Below are 17,272 nucleotides of genomic sequence, written 5' to 3' on the forward strand. Positions count from 1 at the left end.
CAGCCAGTGGTATAAAGGATTCTGGCAAGGTTTCCTTGAGAAGGGAAACCTCAGAAGACCGACCAATCCTGTGCAGTTTTATATTTCTGTCTGAGTGCAGGATTATTCTCCAGCAGCACTTGGCCTCTGAACAACCTCTGAAATGTATTTTATTTGTTTTTTTCTCTGCTGTATCTTTTAGCATATTTCTATCTTCAGAGCAAGAAATTGCTCATGAATAGCAGTTTGTTTCCTACAAGCTCATTCACTGATTTTCAGCACTTATTTTCCTCTGAAAAGGTATTTTTCAAACTTCTTATTCCCTTCTCCCAGGCCTACACATGCTTCCTTGCTTACTCTGATATAATTTTACATACTGTTTCCAGCGGCTTTAAAATTCAGTACCCTGAAAGTACAGAGATCATATTGCTCCATGAAATGATCTGAGCTCCCAGTTCTGCTAATTTTGTACTGTTCATTCTTTCCCACTTTGGGCTAATCTATTATGCTTGGATCCAGGCACGCACTAAAAGCTACTACTTCCATGAAGAATGTGCAATTTGTACTGTTTAGCTTGTGATGAGATTCCTGAAGTCTTTTATGATTCTGTCTTGTTCCAAGGAAGCTTCTGCTCCCAACTTTTATATGAAAAAAAAAAAAGGGGGGGGGACGACAGGCTGATAGGAAAAAAATTACATGCACACACAAATATCCAGCAGTTCAGAAGATAAAGCCTTTTTCCAGGGAAGTCTAGTGGGCTGAAGAAAACTGTTTCCAAGGGCATTGAACTGTGTTTACTTTAAAGTGGCTAACAAGGATAAACTAAAATGTACAGATGAATGCAATATTGCATTGCCCTTGCAAGTTTGTGATTTAAAATTGTTTGGGCCTTTTTTTTTATTTTACTTTTTTGAGTAAAAATTAAAAGTGGTTGAACGTAGTGCAAACATACTGACAATATTTCCTCAACCATTTCTGTCTTCAGGCTCAGGCAATCCCGCTATAGCCACCTTTCTTAGACTAAGAGCCAGTTAATAGCATTGTGCAAGGTCCAAGTCAGAATTGGCTCAGAAGGGTATTCAGTCTGGGGCCTCTATGTCTGCTAGAAAGCCACATTCTGAGTTAGAAAAAATATTGAGAGGTATCAACAGGAAGCATCATGGAAGGACATACAAGACAAATTAGAGAAATGGAGACAACAGCAGGGGGAAAAAAAAAGGTCTTTCAATGACAATGCACAAAAGAGAGAATAAATATATATTTAAATAATTTGGAAGCAGGGACAGTAAGCTAGTTAAAAGAAGAAAAAGCCACAAAAAAGGCAGGCATTTTAACCAGTTGATGAGTTTGTCATAGTTACCTGATACCTGCTTCATTGATTAATCTGTTCCAGAGAAATATACGTATTTCTATGAAAAAAAGGGGAATTTGTATTTTAAGCCTTGCCAGTAACAACAAGCAGACACTCAGTGTGCACCAGAGTAACATTTACAATGCCTGGGACAAATTCATGCCTTGTGTAATTTTATTGTTTTTACTGGAATTACACCAGAGATGAGTTTGGCCTTTTGCCTTTTTTCTAGCATTGTATAATATATCTATTAGTGAACATGTAGAAGGAAACAAGCCATTTTGTCTTCAGAATTTTCAATAAAATCTTTTTCAATAGGCTTAATAAATAAAATAAACCACTTAATGTATGAAATAAAAAAGAATCGAACAACATTTTGTACATACTAAAATAATGTTAATATACTTTGTAAATCAAGCAGTGACATTTGTACACACTGAAACAAAAAGTCTAGAGAAATTTAAAGCCAGCTGACTGTCTCTGTTGCTTACTCTGTGCCAAAGAGAAAATGAAGGTCCTGACATACCCCCTGGTCAGAGTCAGATTCAGGGAAGCTCACATGTGAGGGTATCCAGCTCCTAGCTATGAAAAAGATAAAAAGATAGACACAGAAGTCCTCTCTTTTCCTCCTGAATAAACCGGGTATGTGAGGCGTTATGCCCTAGTACAGCACACATGCCATCGCAGACAAGGAGCTGGCAGTACTTCCACTGCAAATCCCATTTAGTCAGACCTTGCAGTTTAGCCATTAATAGAAAAACACTTTGGGCTAGCACTTGACAAAATGAGTCTCAGCCTAGAGGAGATGTTCACACACAGACACACATGCACACAGAATAAATTAAATCCATCAAGTTTCTCGGGGGGGGGGGGGGGGGGGGGGGGAAGGGGTAGCTATACTTTCAGATTCTTTCAACATCCCTGTTGCTTCAAAAGAAAAAAAAAGTTTTTTAAATAAAATTATGAAGGTGTAATTCCATAATGCAGACTAACTGCTTTTCCTGTGAAAAAAAGCAAAAAACAAACTACAACTACACTATATTTTCTTTCCAAAAAAGTTTTACAGCAATAAAACACATTATAAAAAGTTTTGCTGTTTGTATGCAACACTATAGGGTCAGTTTAAAAAACCCTGTCTCCTTTTTTTTGCCTGCAATTCAAGAGAACAAATAACTGCAGTTGTATTTTATTACTTCAATTATTTGCTGTAGCAGCTTGTGTTACATCAATGTTTTAACCATATAATATAGCAGTCTAATGGGATTGATACCTAAGTGAGAGAAATTGTACCAACAGAAAGCTTCAGGAGCAAGGCAGAGTGCAAAGTAAGAGGGCAGCTTAAAAAGGAGGCTTTGTGTTAAGGGTTTCGCTTCTTTAAGAGATTTTTTAGCTCATTTTATTCCCCCGAGTTTATGAAACCAATATTGCTAGCAATCTAGTAACTGAATTGTCCCTAAATTGACTACAGCATGATAAACCCCCAAGGAATTAACAAGTCTTTTAAAGATCTCCAGTTATATATTCACTTAGCATATTGTTTTATTACAATCAGGATCCTCACGGATCATGGATGTAATTATATAGCAAACCAACTTCTTTTTGTCTTCACGCAGACAAACAATGTTCCCTGGTTTGGGAGGAATGTAAATGAGAGCAAAATGTGGTCATTTTATTTCATAAGAGAACACAACCATATCACTTGGATCCTGAGCAACTCCAGCTGTCCTGATCCAGCTTTCTCTTCATGATTCTTTCATACACCTTTTTATTTTTTTATTTTCTTTTTGGTATCAGAGATTATGCATTTCAAATAACCGAAATTCTTGGGAAACAAATATTCCATGCCCCTTGCCTCCATCTTCCCAGGAAAAATTTCCCCCAATATTTTAAACCATACCTTTAAATTTGTCCGTCCTGAACTGGTACGGTATTATGTGACATAACACTCCAAAGTAGCTGCCACCAATTACTGTGCCAGCAGTAACCACACAATGGGGTTGAAGGTGTCACAACTTTTTGTTTCCTTGAAATGAAATAATTTTCATGAGTGTATGGTATCAGTTAACAAGTGTTGAGTTTTTCATGGTGATACTGCTCATATTGACTGAAATGGAAAATGGATCAGCTCAGATACCTTTAATAAGAAAAAGTTTTTCAGTGTACTTTAGTGATGCCCTGTGGAGCCACTAGAACTAAAAATCTGTCAGCATACTTGGTAGAAAATTTGTTTCATAGTTTTCTAACTCATAAGATTGAGATTAAAGTGAACAAAATCTTGGCGCATAGCTTGGCAGTCAAGAAGCATTCCTCTGTGTGTAGATTTGTGTGTGTGTGAGAGACAGAGAGGGGAAATTTAGCAGCCACTCATTTGGTGTTAAATTATCAGGTGCTACATATTTTTAACAAACCTTTATAGAAGGATAAGATACATCCTCTTCTAAAGAAGACTGCAGTAATTTAGCCTATAACCTTAACTTTGAACAACCTAGCATCTACTCGAACCACTGAAAATGAAAACATTCCAATTCTCAAGCCCAGCTAAACTTGAAGCCAGACTTGAATCCAAACAGGAATGTGGAAGATGCTGGAAGGGTGCTCTTTAGTCATTCTTTTTTTCCTACTGTACCACTTAAACAGAGGAGCTCACAAAATGCTTTATTTAATGCCCTGACCCATGACCTGCAAGACTATCCTCACAGCAGTGGTCACTCTCTGGTCATATGTAGCACTGATCCAGTAACAGTGCTTTGTGCACAGGAACATTTCGACCATCACTGCACAAAGGCACAATCTTTTTTGATGCTTTGCAAACAGTCATGATAGATTGCTGTTTGAAAAGTATCTGAATTTGCACACTAAAAATTGTTCACAATGGTTTCTTTTATCACCCCTATTTCAGCTGCATTTTTGTATTCTGATATGTCATACGTTAAAAACATACAGAACACAGCTTACAGGAGCAGTTTCTTTTAGAAAGTTGCGGCTCTCTTGGATGTCTCTATAGTAAATGTCATTAATAATTACTAGAATTTTCACCAAAGAAGGAGATTATAGATGGAAAACACTGTATGCCAACTTTGCCTTTCCAAGACTTCAAAAATACCAGAGGGTCTGTGTGAACCCTAGTAAAAGGGATGAGATTGGATTTCTGCCTTTCTTACATCATTCCATGTCACAGTCAGCATTAAGATACAAAGAAAATGATTCAAATCAAAATTCTTTCTGTAGCTTCAAATTTTGAAATAATTAGCTTGCATGAATATATCAAATGATACTCATATCTATTCCTTTATTTCAACCAAAATTCAGCCAGCAGCTATCCAGTGTATTTGATTACCGACAGCTTTGTGTATTTGATTACCAACATCTTTCTTCTCATAAGTCAGTATTTTTTTATTATTCTGTATTTCTTGCGTGTCTTAGTTATGTTTCAGTTATATTATTTGTATTTCATTGCGGGGATTGGGTTAATTTGGTTCTTTTTTGCTATTTCAAAGGAGAGAGTAAATTGTACTGTTCCAAGATACACTTAAAACATCTTTTTTTTAGGAGTTCCTCAGCCATTCATACACAATGGTATGTGTATATGCTATTTTAATATAGTATACCATGGTATGCCTGTCAAACCATAAAATGAAAACTATGGAGTTGCTTCTGTCAAAGTAATGAAGTATGTGTTAGTCTCCTTGGTTATTTGGGATTTGCCACAGTTCAAGATTTTTATGATTTGTGTAGATATTTTGACTGCATTTTTTGCCTAATGTGGCTTTGCTGATGGTTCAAATTTTGTCCAAATTAAATAGAAGCAGAAAAAATGGTTTCAAATTACCTGAACCTGTTCGGGGATGGGTAATGTAGTGTGAATAACAGGAAAAATCGTGGTTTTAGCTGAAGAGTCCTACAGTTAAGATGTGGGGGGAAAAAAAAGAAAAGTAGAAAAATACCTAAGCACCATAGGTTTGTGTAATATTAAAATTAATGTTTCTGGGGTTTTTCACTTAGTGCCACTTAATGTCAGTGCTTCATAACACTAAATATGACTTTTCAAAAACAACAAAATTTTGCTCACTTATTAGACTACAGGTTTATCAAACAAAATAAGGTAAGAGTATTCAGTAGAATCTCATTATTTTAATCTTTATTTCGTCTTTAAAAGTGTGCAGTGTATTCTGGGAAAGATATTATTAAAGTAAATATCTACATATATGTACATATGCACACACCTTTGTATTATATCACATTTATATGTTAGACAGATATGAAATGCAAAGAATTCAGTAAGTTGATGTTAGATAGCCATATGTATACTTATCTTCCAAGAGAGCCTCTGAGTTTTCCATGCAGGCATGGACTGTAACACCCATGGTGTCTGATAAAGTGCCTTAGATTAAAGAATCTAACTTTTAAATGTTTTCTCACACTTAAAGATAAAAAGCAAATACTAAGATAGATGCTTACAATATGAATAAATGAAGACTGTTACCAACTTCCCATGACAGCCTGAACTCTGCATTTGGATTCACTCCCCAGCAATGATCGACAGCTGTAAGAAGTGCCCACAGACAGTTAGGACAGACAGTTCCTGAAGACAGGAGAGATAGATAACCTTGAAACAGCTAAGCTTGAACAGAACATAGCTTCAAGATGTCCAGTTAAAAATTGATCTGTTAAAGGGAAGAGTATTGAGCCTGTCTGGACTCCTCAGCTATCACTAAAAAGCCAAGAAGTTATGAAAGAAGCAGTCTTGTGACTTTCAATTTTCACCCTATATATCCTTTTTTCCACCCCAAATTTCCTATCCCAGTCACTATCATTAAAAGTAAATAAATATATTTGCCAAACAAGGGCAGTACAGTCCAGAAAATGCAAATTCTTTACCCATTTTGACTGAAGATTATGTGTGCCCAAATGTATGGTTCTTACACTTCCAACTGTTAAAAGTCCGATAAACAGCAGTACTAGTCAGAATGGGGAGGTTACGTTACTGAGATCTAATTTAATCTCTCACTATTGTCAAAGATGCGAAAATACTTGTCCCTACTGTGCACTAAATTCTCTTTAAAATCATCATTGGGAATAAGGGATGCTTGGAGAATTGCATCTGTCCCTTAGCTTTTAACCATCAGTTCCTACTGATGCCAGTGGACCTGACTGAAAGTCCTATATAGTTCTAATAGGAGAGTTAGACCCCCCAAAGTGCAATTTCCTATAGCGTTCTGATGTTGCTCAAAAAACCACAGACATGATGTTGTTGATGGTGGATTCCCAAATGAAGCACAATTTAACCAAAGTGGGAGGATTTAGCAAAATGCATAAATTTCTTGTATGCTACTGTCTGTAACAGGCAGATCTTCAGCCAGTTTAGTGAACATAAGTTACAGCTGGCTTTTGCTGGAATAGTTTATGCTCTTGACCCTCCTCAGTTGTATAGCCAACAGGGAGTTGTCAGGCTACATGTGTTTTTAAACTTCTTTCAGCTAAATCAGAAATCCAAAGCAAAATACAGCTCTCAGCAGTATCATGTGGAGTTGTGACACTCCCTGGAGGGCTCAGGGTCCATAAACCAATGAATGGATTACAATGAGGCATAAATGTAGTATTTCCATCCATGACAGATATAATCTTGAGCCTGTATTTTTCATGTTACTTAACTCTTTCAGAACTTAATGTGTGACAGAAAATGTCTTATAATGCACATTGCTGTAAATAGCAGTCAAGTATGCTTAATTGCTGAGCTCTACATGTTTCCAGAAGTTAACAGGCACAGCTGGGATATAAGAAATGGCAATGCAGTATATACTTCTTGAACACACGAAATACCTTGGCTCTCTTCTCCCCCATCCTCCACATTACATCCCCAGTTTTTCTGATCATGTCACACAGTGGATGAGTTTTTCTATCGTCAGCTTCTCCTAAAATGATAACCTTTATTCAGGCTTTTATCCTCCCAGAAATAAACTGCATTATCTAGACTATCCCAGTATCTATTGCATGGTGCAGAATAATAGAAGTGGTAACAGATGGAAGGTGGTAAACTGCCTGTTGGGAGCTCTACCTAGCAGAAAAAAAATCAGTGCTAGTATTTAATATCCATTGATTTTCCTGCAAATGACTTAAATCTCTTTACCTGAAATTCCCTTCTGTGAGTCACCATAGTATCTTATGGCCGCAATGCCAGGCAGGTAAAAGTTGGAAGCTGCACATCTCTGGAGACATGAAGCTGATTATGTCCCAAAAGAGATTCCTAAAACACCTGAAAGACTTTTAGGTCAAGCAGGAAAAAAAAAAAAAAAAAAAGGATGTTTGGTAAAGCAGCAAAGAACCATAGAAATCTTATTTTATTTCAGATACATTAAACATTGATCAGAATGAATCTACTAATGCATACATGAGAATCAGTTACTGCAGCAAATGAGAGCAAATAGGAGTGGTGAAAGGGGTATCAAAAGAGAAAATAAAGCAAACAAAATAGAAAAAAAAAATTACAAAATTAAATACTGATATATTACAGAGAGAGAATGGCTATTTCCAAACCTTTGGTAATTTCAGATATTATACTGTGTTGCATGACGCAAGATAATTTTTATTTCTTTGTAAACTGCCATTTTATTGAAACCAGTGATCTGATGAGTGTACTTGAGGTCTGTATTTGGTAGGGATTTTTCCCCTTTAACATAAACCTTGTTGATTTAAAAAGTGAACAAAGATGAATCAGGTGGTAAATGTATTCATGTAATCTTTTTCATTAATAAGCTGTTATAAATAATAGAGGGAAGGTTTTAAGTGTGTAATTCTCCATAGCACAATTGAGATTTTTCCACATCTTCAGCAGTAAGATAATTAGAATCACCTGCATTTTCTTGGGCGGACACCAAATGGATTGCAAACAAAAACAGATTAAAATAGCTGTAGCTCATGGCATACAGATGACAAGATTCACAAAGAGGACAATCAGGCAATGAAAACCTCCTCTTTTTCATAAAGGAAATTTAGCTCTTGTGAGTCGCTGTAAAAAGATTTTTGTAAGTGTTTCGCTGAAAGACTAGAATGGCTTTGTTTCTGATCCCATGATGAGTGAAAGAAATGTTTAAGAAAGATCACTTTACAGGGAGATTCAGACTGAAATGTGATGACTGTGATTCAAGCCAAGCCAAAAATTACAGCTCAGAATTAAAGGGGATGGACGTGGCTTGGGAATCCATTTTCCCACATTCCTGAATCTCAGTCATCCCAGCCAATGTTTAAAAGAAAATACAGTGGAAAGCAATGAGGTCACTTTGTTTAGCTGCAATAAGTAGGACTGTCAGAATGGCAAAAGCATATATTGGAGATAACGGCAAAATTACAGTGAACAGACTGCATGTTCGATGGTTTTATTCAAAACAAATAGCTTCAAAGCCCAGTTTTGTTTTATGTTACAGGGAGCCTTCTGAGTAAGTCTTGTTGTTCCTGGGGCTTTTAAACCATAAACTGCTTGAATGTCAGACAGTGCAACACAATAGAGAAGATGAAGGCATAGCAGGCTTGATTTAGGGATTAAAAAGAAACCTTGCATAGCAGTGAACTGTGTGCAAGTTTAAATTGCACTTGCTTTGTACTGTTGCTACCCTTATTTTTATATAAATATCCAAGTGGAAATTCTACCATCAAGTGATATGAAACATAATAAAGTATAACATCCATCATATTCACTTGTTACTTAGTACGTAATGCTCATATTCAGTGCTGTAATTGCTTGCATTAAACAATTACTATAGGGTCTTGAAAACAATAAGATCTTAGTCAAGCTTTTCTCCTTTCATTGCATCTTGAAGTTATTACTATAAGAAAAAATGAGATTCTCTTTTTATGTAGGAATGTCCTCATCTTCTTGATATTATTGCAGTCAAACACAGAATTGTTTCTTCTTAGTTAATTTCCCAGAGATTCACAAATCTCATGTCAAACACCTCCTATAGGATTCTTTCTTAGCCTGTTAAGAACTAGTACAATTTCCCTTCTCCATTCTTTCCTCCACTGTCTCTGTCTTTACTAAATTCTGATGGAATGATGGATTTCTACTACTAATAGAATGAAGAAAATCTTGTTCATGTTACGTCGAATTCAGGCTTGTCTGTCACAGGTCCTGCAGCTGGGCAGTGCTGATCACAAGTCCAGTACCTGAAAATTATGAGAAAAGTACCAATGAAGAGGGTATCTCTCCATCATCTCTTTAATATGAAGCAATGAAGCATGTATTTTATGTTTCATTTGCTAGGATACCAAGTACAATGTTCTACAGGATATCTTATTTGTAGTACATGAAAAGATACAATCTCTTCCCTGTTTTTGTTTGATACTCCTCTTTCTATAATTCAAGGGATCACATTAGTCCCATTTGCTATAGCACTGAACTGAGAGATCATGTTCAGATAATTATATAAAATAAACTTCAGGTCCTTTGTAACCTGCACTCTGGGATGTTGGATCCACCCTATGTTTCTCCATATAGCAACTTATTTCATCACATTGTAAACATTTAAGGTAGCAACTCAGACATTCTATAACTTTATCTGTTCTTATCATTTTTTAATATCTGCCTGATCTTTGGTCTGCTTAATTTCCAACACAGATTTTTTTCCTTACTCTCCACCTATCTGATAATGATACTAGAAGTCACTGAAAGCTTCACTTTTCAGAGCTTTGCCAGTTATGACCTTGTTAACTGATATTTCCCATTAACTATGACGTTTTGAGGTCTGTCTTTGAGCCACTTTTTAATCCATGTAATATATGCCTTTTTAATTCCATAAAATGAAGTGTTTTAATCAAAATATCATGCAGTACTAAGTCAAAAAGCCTCATGGAACCCCAAATATACTACTTCAACACTACTGCCTTTATCAACCAGACCTGTCAAAAATCCAGTCTTATAAAAAATGCAACAAGTTTTCCAGACGAGGCCCAAATTTCCATGAAACCATGTTGGTTGGGATTAATTTTATTTTGCTATGAGTTATTTGTTCATAGAGTCCTGAATTCATTATTTAAGTAAACTGTCTGGGACTAAGGTCAGTCTAGCCAGTCTCCAAGTGCATCTCTCTTACTGCTTTTCCAACACCACTGACACTGTTTCCAGCTTTAGTGGCTTCCAAGTAATTATATTTTGTTTGAAAATGAAAGACAAACATCACCAATAAGTGAAAAAACATTATTTTTACATCAGTGATTATTTTTTTGTCATTCAGATTGACTTCCAATATCATCTACTCTTTGGTCTCCTAAGTTTGTTTATTCTTCTTGTTCTGGTAGAACTCTCTAACGTGACATTTGTATAGCACCCACTTCCATGCTAGAGGAGTAGGTTCTCTGGACTGGAGATGGACCAGTTTTCATATCAGATGTTAGCTGGGATGATGGTTTGAACCTTGCAAGTGTGAGCCTTTCATGGGGGGAGTACAAAAAGTGGGTAATTCTGATGACTGAAGTGGCAGTTTTGTTCCAGCAAGGTAGAGAAAATCCTAGTGTCAAATTCTGGCCTCTGTGAGCTTAAAGGCATGCCTAATCTCACACAATGCCTACCAGAAAGCAGGACAGAGACACCAGCGACACTGAAAACCACACCAAGTGCGGTTTTATGTTCAAATGGAACTGATGGTCATTTCAACCTGAGCTGATCAAGGTTTGCTTGGTTCACGTATCTTCAACTCACACCACCTCTGCATCATACACTTTGCATTCATGTCTCGTTTGCTGTTAACGTCCCCATGTTTATTTTTTCTCTGTGGTGTAACTCAAACTTGTTTCATTGTTCTCAGCATTTTTACCTGTGATTTCCATGGTATCAAACGAACACATTTTTTTCTGCTCCCACACTCACCTGAAACTTGGGTTACATTTTCAACCCTATCCAGATACAGTATTTTTAATGCCAAATTTAAATATATCAGGTTTATTCTTTGTTACTCTCCATGATTTTCCTTCTACTGACATAAAAATATTGATTCTTCAGTGAAACATTCTTTTTGTTACACATTGGTTTTGGTGGTTTTCTCATCAGATATATTATCTTGACATTGGTGTATCTGCTGCATTCAAGCATTTCTGCTTCTTTAAATGGCCTCATGCCTCACATTTGTGCCTTTAGTAAACTTTAAAACAAAATTGTTTATAAATCAGAAATTTATGGTAAAATGCATATGAAAACACGAGGAAAAAATTATAGTTTTAGGGAGAACATACCCTGATAATGACCTCTTAAATATTTGTAAAGATAGCCCTGGGCATCTGAGCCCACAAAATAGTTTATAATACAACATCTTGATTACATAATGATACTTTAGTTTTAAAACGTATGATCTTTCTGTTTATGGGAAGGCATAATAGGCTCCTTTGAAACACAATAGTTTTGTCCTGTACATAACTGATTTTAAATGAAAGGGCTAACTAAAAAACGCCTTTCTTCAAGTTTGTACTTCACTTTGTTGTTGAATCCAGCACAATGGTTTCATTTACAAAACTCTACCAGGCCTGGGGACCACACCTATTTCAGGATACATTAATTGTGAAAGTTTCATGGGTTTCTATACAGAAAGTTACCTAGTACCATTTAAAATTATATGTTTCAAATTCTAAATCTTGTTAAAAAAACAGAGAGAGAAATTCCTTCACACCATACCCCCACCCCCACCCCCCCACCCACCCCCACCCCCATATGGAGAATTTTCTTTTATATTCAGTTTTATGATAGTCAAATATAGATTAAGCTTAGGCAGAATGCAATGTGATTTGGAAGAGGGATTTGTTCTGCGCAACAGAAAACAGTTAATGAGAAAATTTAATTCAAAACAGTTCAAAAAGCATCAGGACTATTTCAACCAATATCAAAGTCTAGTTGTTTGGTTTTGGTTTTTTTTGTGTGTGTTTTCAATGTTTTTCTGCAATACCTGGTTCCAGCTCCAACTGCTACTGGAGCTGATACTGACCTGCATTCAAAATTATTTCCATTTTGTCTAGAAGCAAGAGTGCAAGAAATGTTCTTAAATAGGTATTCTTCTAACATCTGTGCAGTTACAGAGAGTGGATATAATGTTCGTTATTGTCCATGATTCTCAATTAAGCCTGAGTTCAGTTGCCTTTTAACTTTCTCATTAGGAGTACCTGCAGAATATTTTAAATTAAAATAGTTAAAATTTACCTATAATTTGGCAGCTAATCTTCTGCATTCTTGAGTAAGGCCCTATCCTATGTTTTTTCATATCATTACAAAATTTAAGCTGGAAATACCGAAGTGATTATCATGCTTTTAGCTATCATTTCTGATTGTGGGTCCATCCTGGTTCTCCGGTTCCTCATTAAAACAAACAGGACCACAGCTGGAAACTGGGGTATAAAGCAAATAAAATCCTTGTTCTCCTCTAGGCCAAAATCCAGTAATTCTTTCTTAGTAAAACCCACTCTGAAATACAAGAAACTCCACCTTTACTGAACAGGGGTTGGACTTTATCGCAATGAATATTTTTTCTGAAATGTTCTTTGCTATTATACTTAAATGCCAGCACCAGATAGGAAAATCTGTAAGGCTTTTATTTCATCTTGTTCCTTCAGTATTTATAGCCTGTCACAAATAAACAATGACAGTAGTTCAGTGAAGTTTTTATTCTTGATAGAGGTCCTTAAAAGTGAATTTGCTTTGAAAATTGTTCATAGAATCATTATATTAGAACTATAACGACATATTTCTCTCTCTTTCTCTTTTGCACCACATTGGATTTCCAAAACAAGTTGTTAACAATCCATCTAAGATTATGTGATCATGAAAAGGATGTCCAAATCCACCAGTTTGCATTGGTTTGGTTTGGCTTTACTTTTAAAGCTCTTGGAGCAGAAAGTTGATGGCACGTGAACACTATAATTAACTTGATATTCTTGGATGATTTCTTTTTTTCTTCTCTGCCATATTGCAGAGTACACAAAAGAAATGCTAACCAGACCTCATCTCTGGATCAAAGGAAATTTATAACAATAATAATGAACTTGTATACTCCAGATCATTTTGCAAGATGCAGCATCTACAAATTTGTCATTTTTAATCTGATCTGGATAATTTATGCAGGTTCCAAATCTATTAGTAATGTGAGACATAGTTATTTCACCAAAAGTGACATGTATTGCTTTCACTTCCATATATCCAAAAAGGTTAATAACTGAATTGAGTTAGATCCAAACAAAGCTAACATTCTGTTCGGGGCCTTTTTTGTTTGATTTTTCCTCTTTACTTTCTGGTTTAGACTTCAATTTACATGATGCAATTCTTAATTCCTTACCATGAGAGTACCACATTCCTAGGCTGGGAATTACTCTTGTGCTCTCGGTCTCTCATTTCTAAAACAGAATGAGACTCTTCAGATTTAAGATAGAATTGCATTACTTACTTAAACATTTTAGTAATTTCCATTTGCTCATATGTTATATATCCATAGATGGATAAATTCCAATTTTTTCTGATTACCAAATCCTTTTTGATTTCTCTCATATAAAATTTTTCCTTATCCTTCTGTAACCAAAGGGGATCTTAATGAAATGAATCATCACTCTCAGTATTATGTTGCAGGACACTCACAGGTGTAGAGTAGAAAATCGTCTAATAAAAGACATAGATAACCAGTGCATAATATGGGATTATTATTCATCTTTAAAATAGATTATTTAACATAAACCAGATCAAGGTGTTCCTAGAGAAAAGACATAAGAACTGTATTTTTTGTAGAGAGAAAGCAAACATGCAAAAAAAAAAAAAAAGAAAAACTTTATTTGATTTCAGTCTGTATCAAAAAGAAAAGTAAATCTTTTAAAATGTTTCAACATAGTGAGGCATACCTCCAAACAGTCAAGTCCACTGGCTATGCCATTTGTTTGCCAAAGCATGATGCAAGTATCCTTGAAACAAGGACTTGAAACTCAGCTTCTTCCTATTTGTTATTACAACAGGCCTTCTGGGCTTTTAGACTTGTTTTCATTCTTTCCTATAGTTTCAGATTTACCTTTTCCTCACCCCAAATCATGAAAAGAAATCTCCCTAGATACACTGTCATGAAATATTTCCTGAAAATTTTTTGGGTTTGACAAATTAACATTTTCCAAGAGAAAGGTTTTTTTTTAAGATAGCTTGCCAATAACTAATTAAAACTTGTAGTCCAAATGATGAGTAGCTTTAAAAAAAACTTGTTTTGAGTAGATTCTCTTAGCTTCTTATGTACTTTCAAGTCTTAAATGTGAAATGACAAAGTACAGTTTAGTGTTTTCAATTTTTAAGCATGAAGATTCAGTTATTGTTGCACAACAGCTTATTCTGCTGAAAAAGGAGAGCAGTTCCCATGTGCTTCAAAATGCTACATCTATGCAAGCAGGGCTAGAAGTGCTATTTTAAACAGTCATATCAGCAGAGCTTGCTGTAGGAGATAATATGTCACAAAAAGGAGTATGACATCTAGTTTCACCTAGAAGATAAACCTTGAGTAGATATGCAGGGAGAAACAAGACTGTCAGGTTGTCCTTGAAAAGAATGGCCTATATTAATGAAGAAATGTACTCCAGGGCATATGCTATTTGGGATATTTAATTTCATCTTCAAACTTGTCTGATCCGCTATGAAGAATAAAGCAGAGAAATGGTAGTTGTGTGTAGTCTTGTGCAAATCATGATTTCAGAGTAGGCATCTCACTGCTTTACTTTCAGAAAGGTCACAGCCTCAGAAATTCATGTCTGGAAAACCCAGGCCACAGACTGAGAAATTTCCCCATCACTATTAATATAAACATGCCACATTTATGCAGAGCTAGCATTGCACCGTGTGTATCCCAAACAGCCCTCCTCCATGAGCATGAGAGCTAATTCACTCTTCCTTTCCTGCCACACTCAAAATCCCTTGCAGAACTGTATTCTGCTGACAGAATTACAAGATAATTATAGTTATGTGTTTTGTATTCACTTAACTTAATCTACCACTTTTATTTTTCATTGTTGTTTTAATCAGGCAGGAGGCACTTCAGTTGCTGTCAGGTGGATTATTTTTCAGTCATTCACTACCTTACTCTTCTTTAGACTTGTTAGAGCTCTTCTGGCTCCCTGACAGACGCATAAAGAAAAATACTAATATGATCTAAAATGAAATACGTGTTTCTCTTTCAGGTCTAGATGTTGATGGAATATACAGAGTTAGCGGCAATCTGGCAACAATACAGAAGTTACGATTTGTTGTCAATCAGGGTAAGTGATTCCTCCACCCTGGTAATGTTTTGTTTAGTACTTAACTGTCTCAGATGACAGTATTTCAGAATCTGCTATACATTAGTGGCATAGAATGATGAGCCATGTTTTCAAAAAGAGAGAAAAGGGAAGGTAGAAAGATATTGCACAGAGGGAAATGTCAGCTATGAGAGAAGAAAAAGAGCAGAATAAGCAGAGAAAAATAGTAGTTAAACAGGAATTGAGAAACAAACTAACCCATATGTGGAAACCAAAGAATAAAAGTGAAGGGGGAAAAAAGATTAAAAGAGGAAAAATAACAGATTGTTTGGATGTTGAAAAGTAAACAAAACCAAAAGTAGAGCAGGGATCCAAAGGAAACCAGCAAAAGAGAAAAAGGTGCTGAGAAGAACTGAAAAGGAAATACTAAAAGTAGAGTACTGCCTCTGTGAAAGCCAGTGGAGAATTTACCACTGATTTCAAAGGGCAAAGATTTTACCCCAGAAAATGAGAAATTGAAAGACTAACAGTTTGGGGACCTGAGAACCAGAATTAGAACCAACTTGTACATATTTCCTGAAAGTATTTCCACATTTACAAAAGAACATTTTTCACATTTGTGGCCTAAATGAATCTAACATTGATCAATAGATACTGTTACAGGTGTGGAAGCTGATATGGCTAGTTAGAATAAATTACAAATGCAGTCACATATTTGAATAGTTTACTACTCTTGGCAAAAACTAAGTATCTCCAGATTTAATAATTCAGCAAATATCGATGATATTGAACCTCCGGGTACTATTTAATGAGAAAATAAAATTAAGCTTCACAGAAATTAGGAAAAATCCCAACTCTTAAGCTGCATTAAAGACTCTTGAATTAATGAAGTATAAATATGAAGCTCTAGTAATATTTTCTCCTACTTTTTGTTAACTCTTTTAAAGTTACCTGGAGACTATTACAGAACTGCTAAATATTGTGTCTTGTACATGGTTTCTTGGAGATGATAGCTGTTGGAGAACAATTTCCTCAGTTAGTTTTGTACTATACATAAACAAAGACTTTTGACTTAAAAGTTCTCATTAAATTGAAACATGCAGGACATAAAAATATTCTCACCTTCAAGCCTCCATTTACATCTTTAGAGAAAGTTTCAGGGGAGCAGTAGGTGTTTGCCACCGCCTCAGCTGCTCTAGATTAGACTTCTTTTTAGCTGAAACTGGAGGACTAAATGTGGTTTATGAGAAATCAGTATTGATTCCAGCAAACTCTGTGAAACTGAATAAATCATTGTTTATCAATCAGCCTCATGGTTTTGACTCACTACTGGGCTTCACTTAGATTTATAGTTGCTGGGTATTTGTGTGCTGATAATGCTGCCTGTGTTGCTTTTCAAAAGACCGTGCACTGTATTTTGTTTGGAGACAGAGGGGCAATACCAGGATTTTCTATCCTTCTTTACTGCCTAGGATCTTTGCTCAGGAAAAAAAATGTGCCATAAAAATAATGGCCCTGTCTATCATGTCTCATGGCATCCAAAGGTTAACATACTTTAGGTTAACATTACTTAAGTTTTCACCTAAAACAGATGGGCTGATGCTGTAAAGTTAGACAGAAGTCTAAGCTGGCGTTTTGCAGCACAGAGGTACCAGGCATATTTTTCTGCTGGTTTATACCACTTTACCATTAATATATAAAAGTGAAGTCAGTGGT

At 35.7% G+C, this 17,272-nt stretch overlaps 1 protein-coding gene across 6 annotated transcripts in view; it reads left to right on the plus strand.

Annotated features, from left to right (window-relative positions):
- ARHGAP15 (Rho GTPase activating protein 15) overlaps positions 1-17,272 on the plus strand; it is a 344,865-nt gene that overhangs the window by 221,635 nt on the left and 105,958 nt on the right. For all 6 annotated transcript variants that reach the window (XM_062637715.1, XM_062637716.1, XM_062637718.1 and 3 more), the window contains one exon: positions 15,500-15,577. In XM_062637715.1, coding sequence (XP_062493699.1) covers positions 15,500-15,577 — 78 coding nt within the window. The remainder of the gene's footprint in view (positions 1-15,499; positions 15,578-17,272) is intronic.

The sequence above is a fragment of the Pezoporus occidentalis genome, unplaced genomic scaffold (assembly GCF_034315485.1).
Source record: "Pezoporus occidentalis ecotype Australia unplaced genomic scaffold, CSIRO_AGI_Poc_V1 ctg54, whole genome shotgun sequence".
Lineage (NCBI taxonomy): Eukaryota > Metazoa > Chordata > Aves > Psittaciformes > Psittacidae > Pezoporus > Pezoporus occidentalis.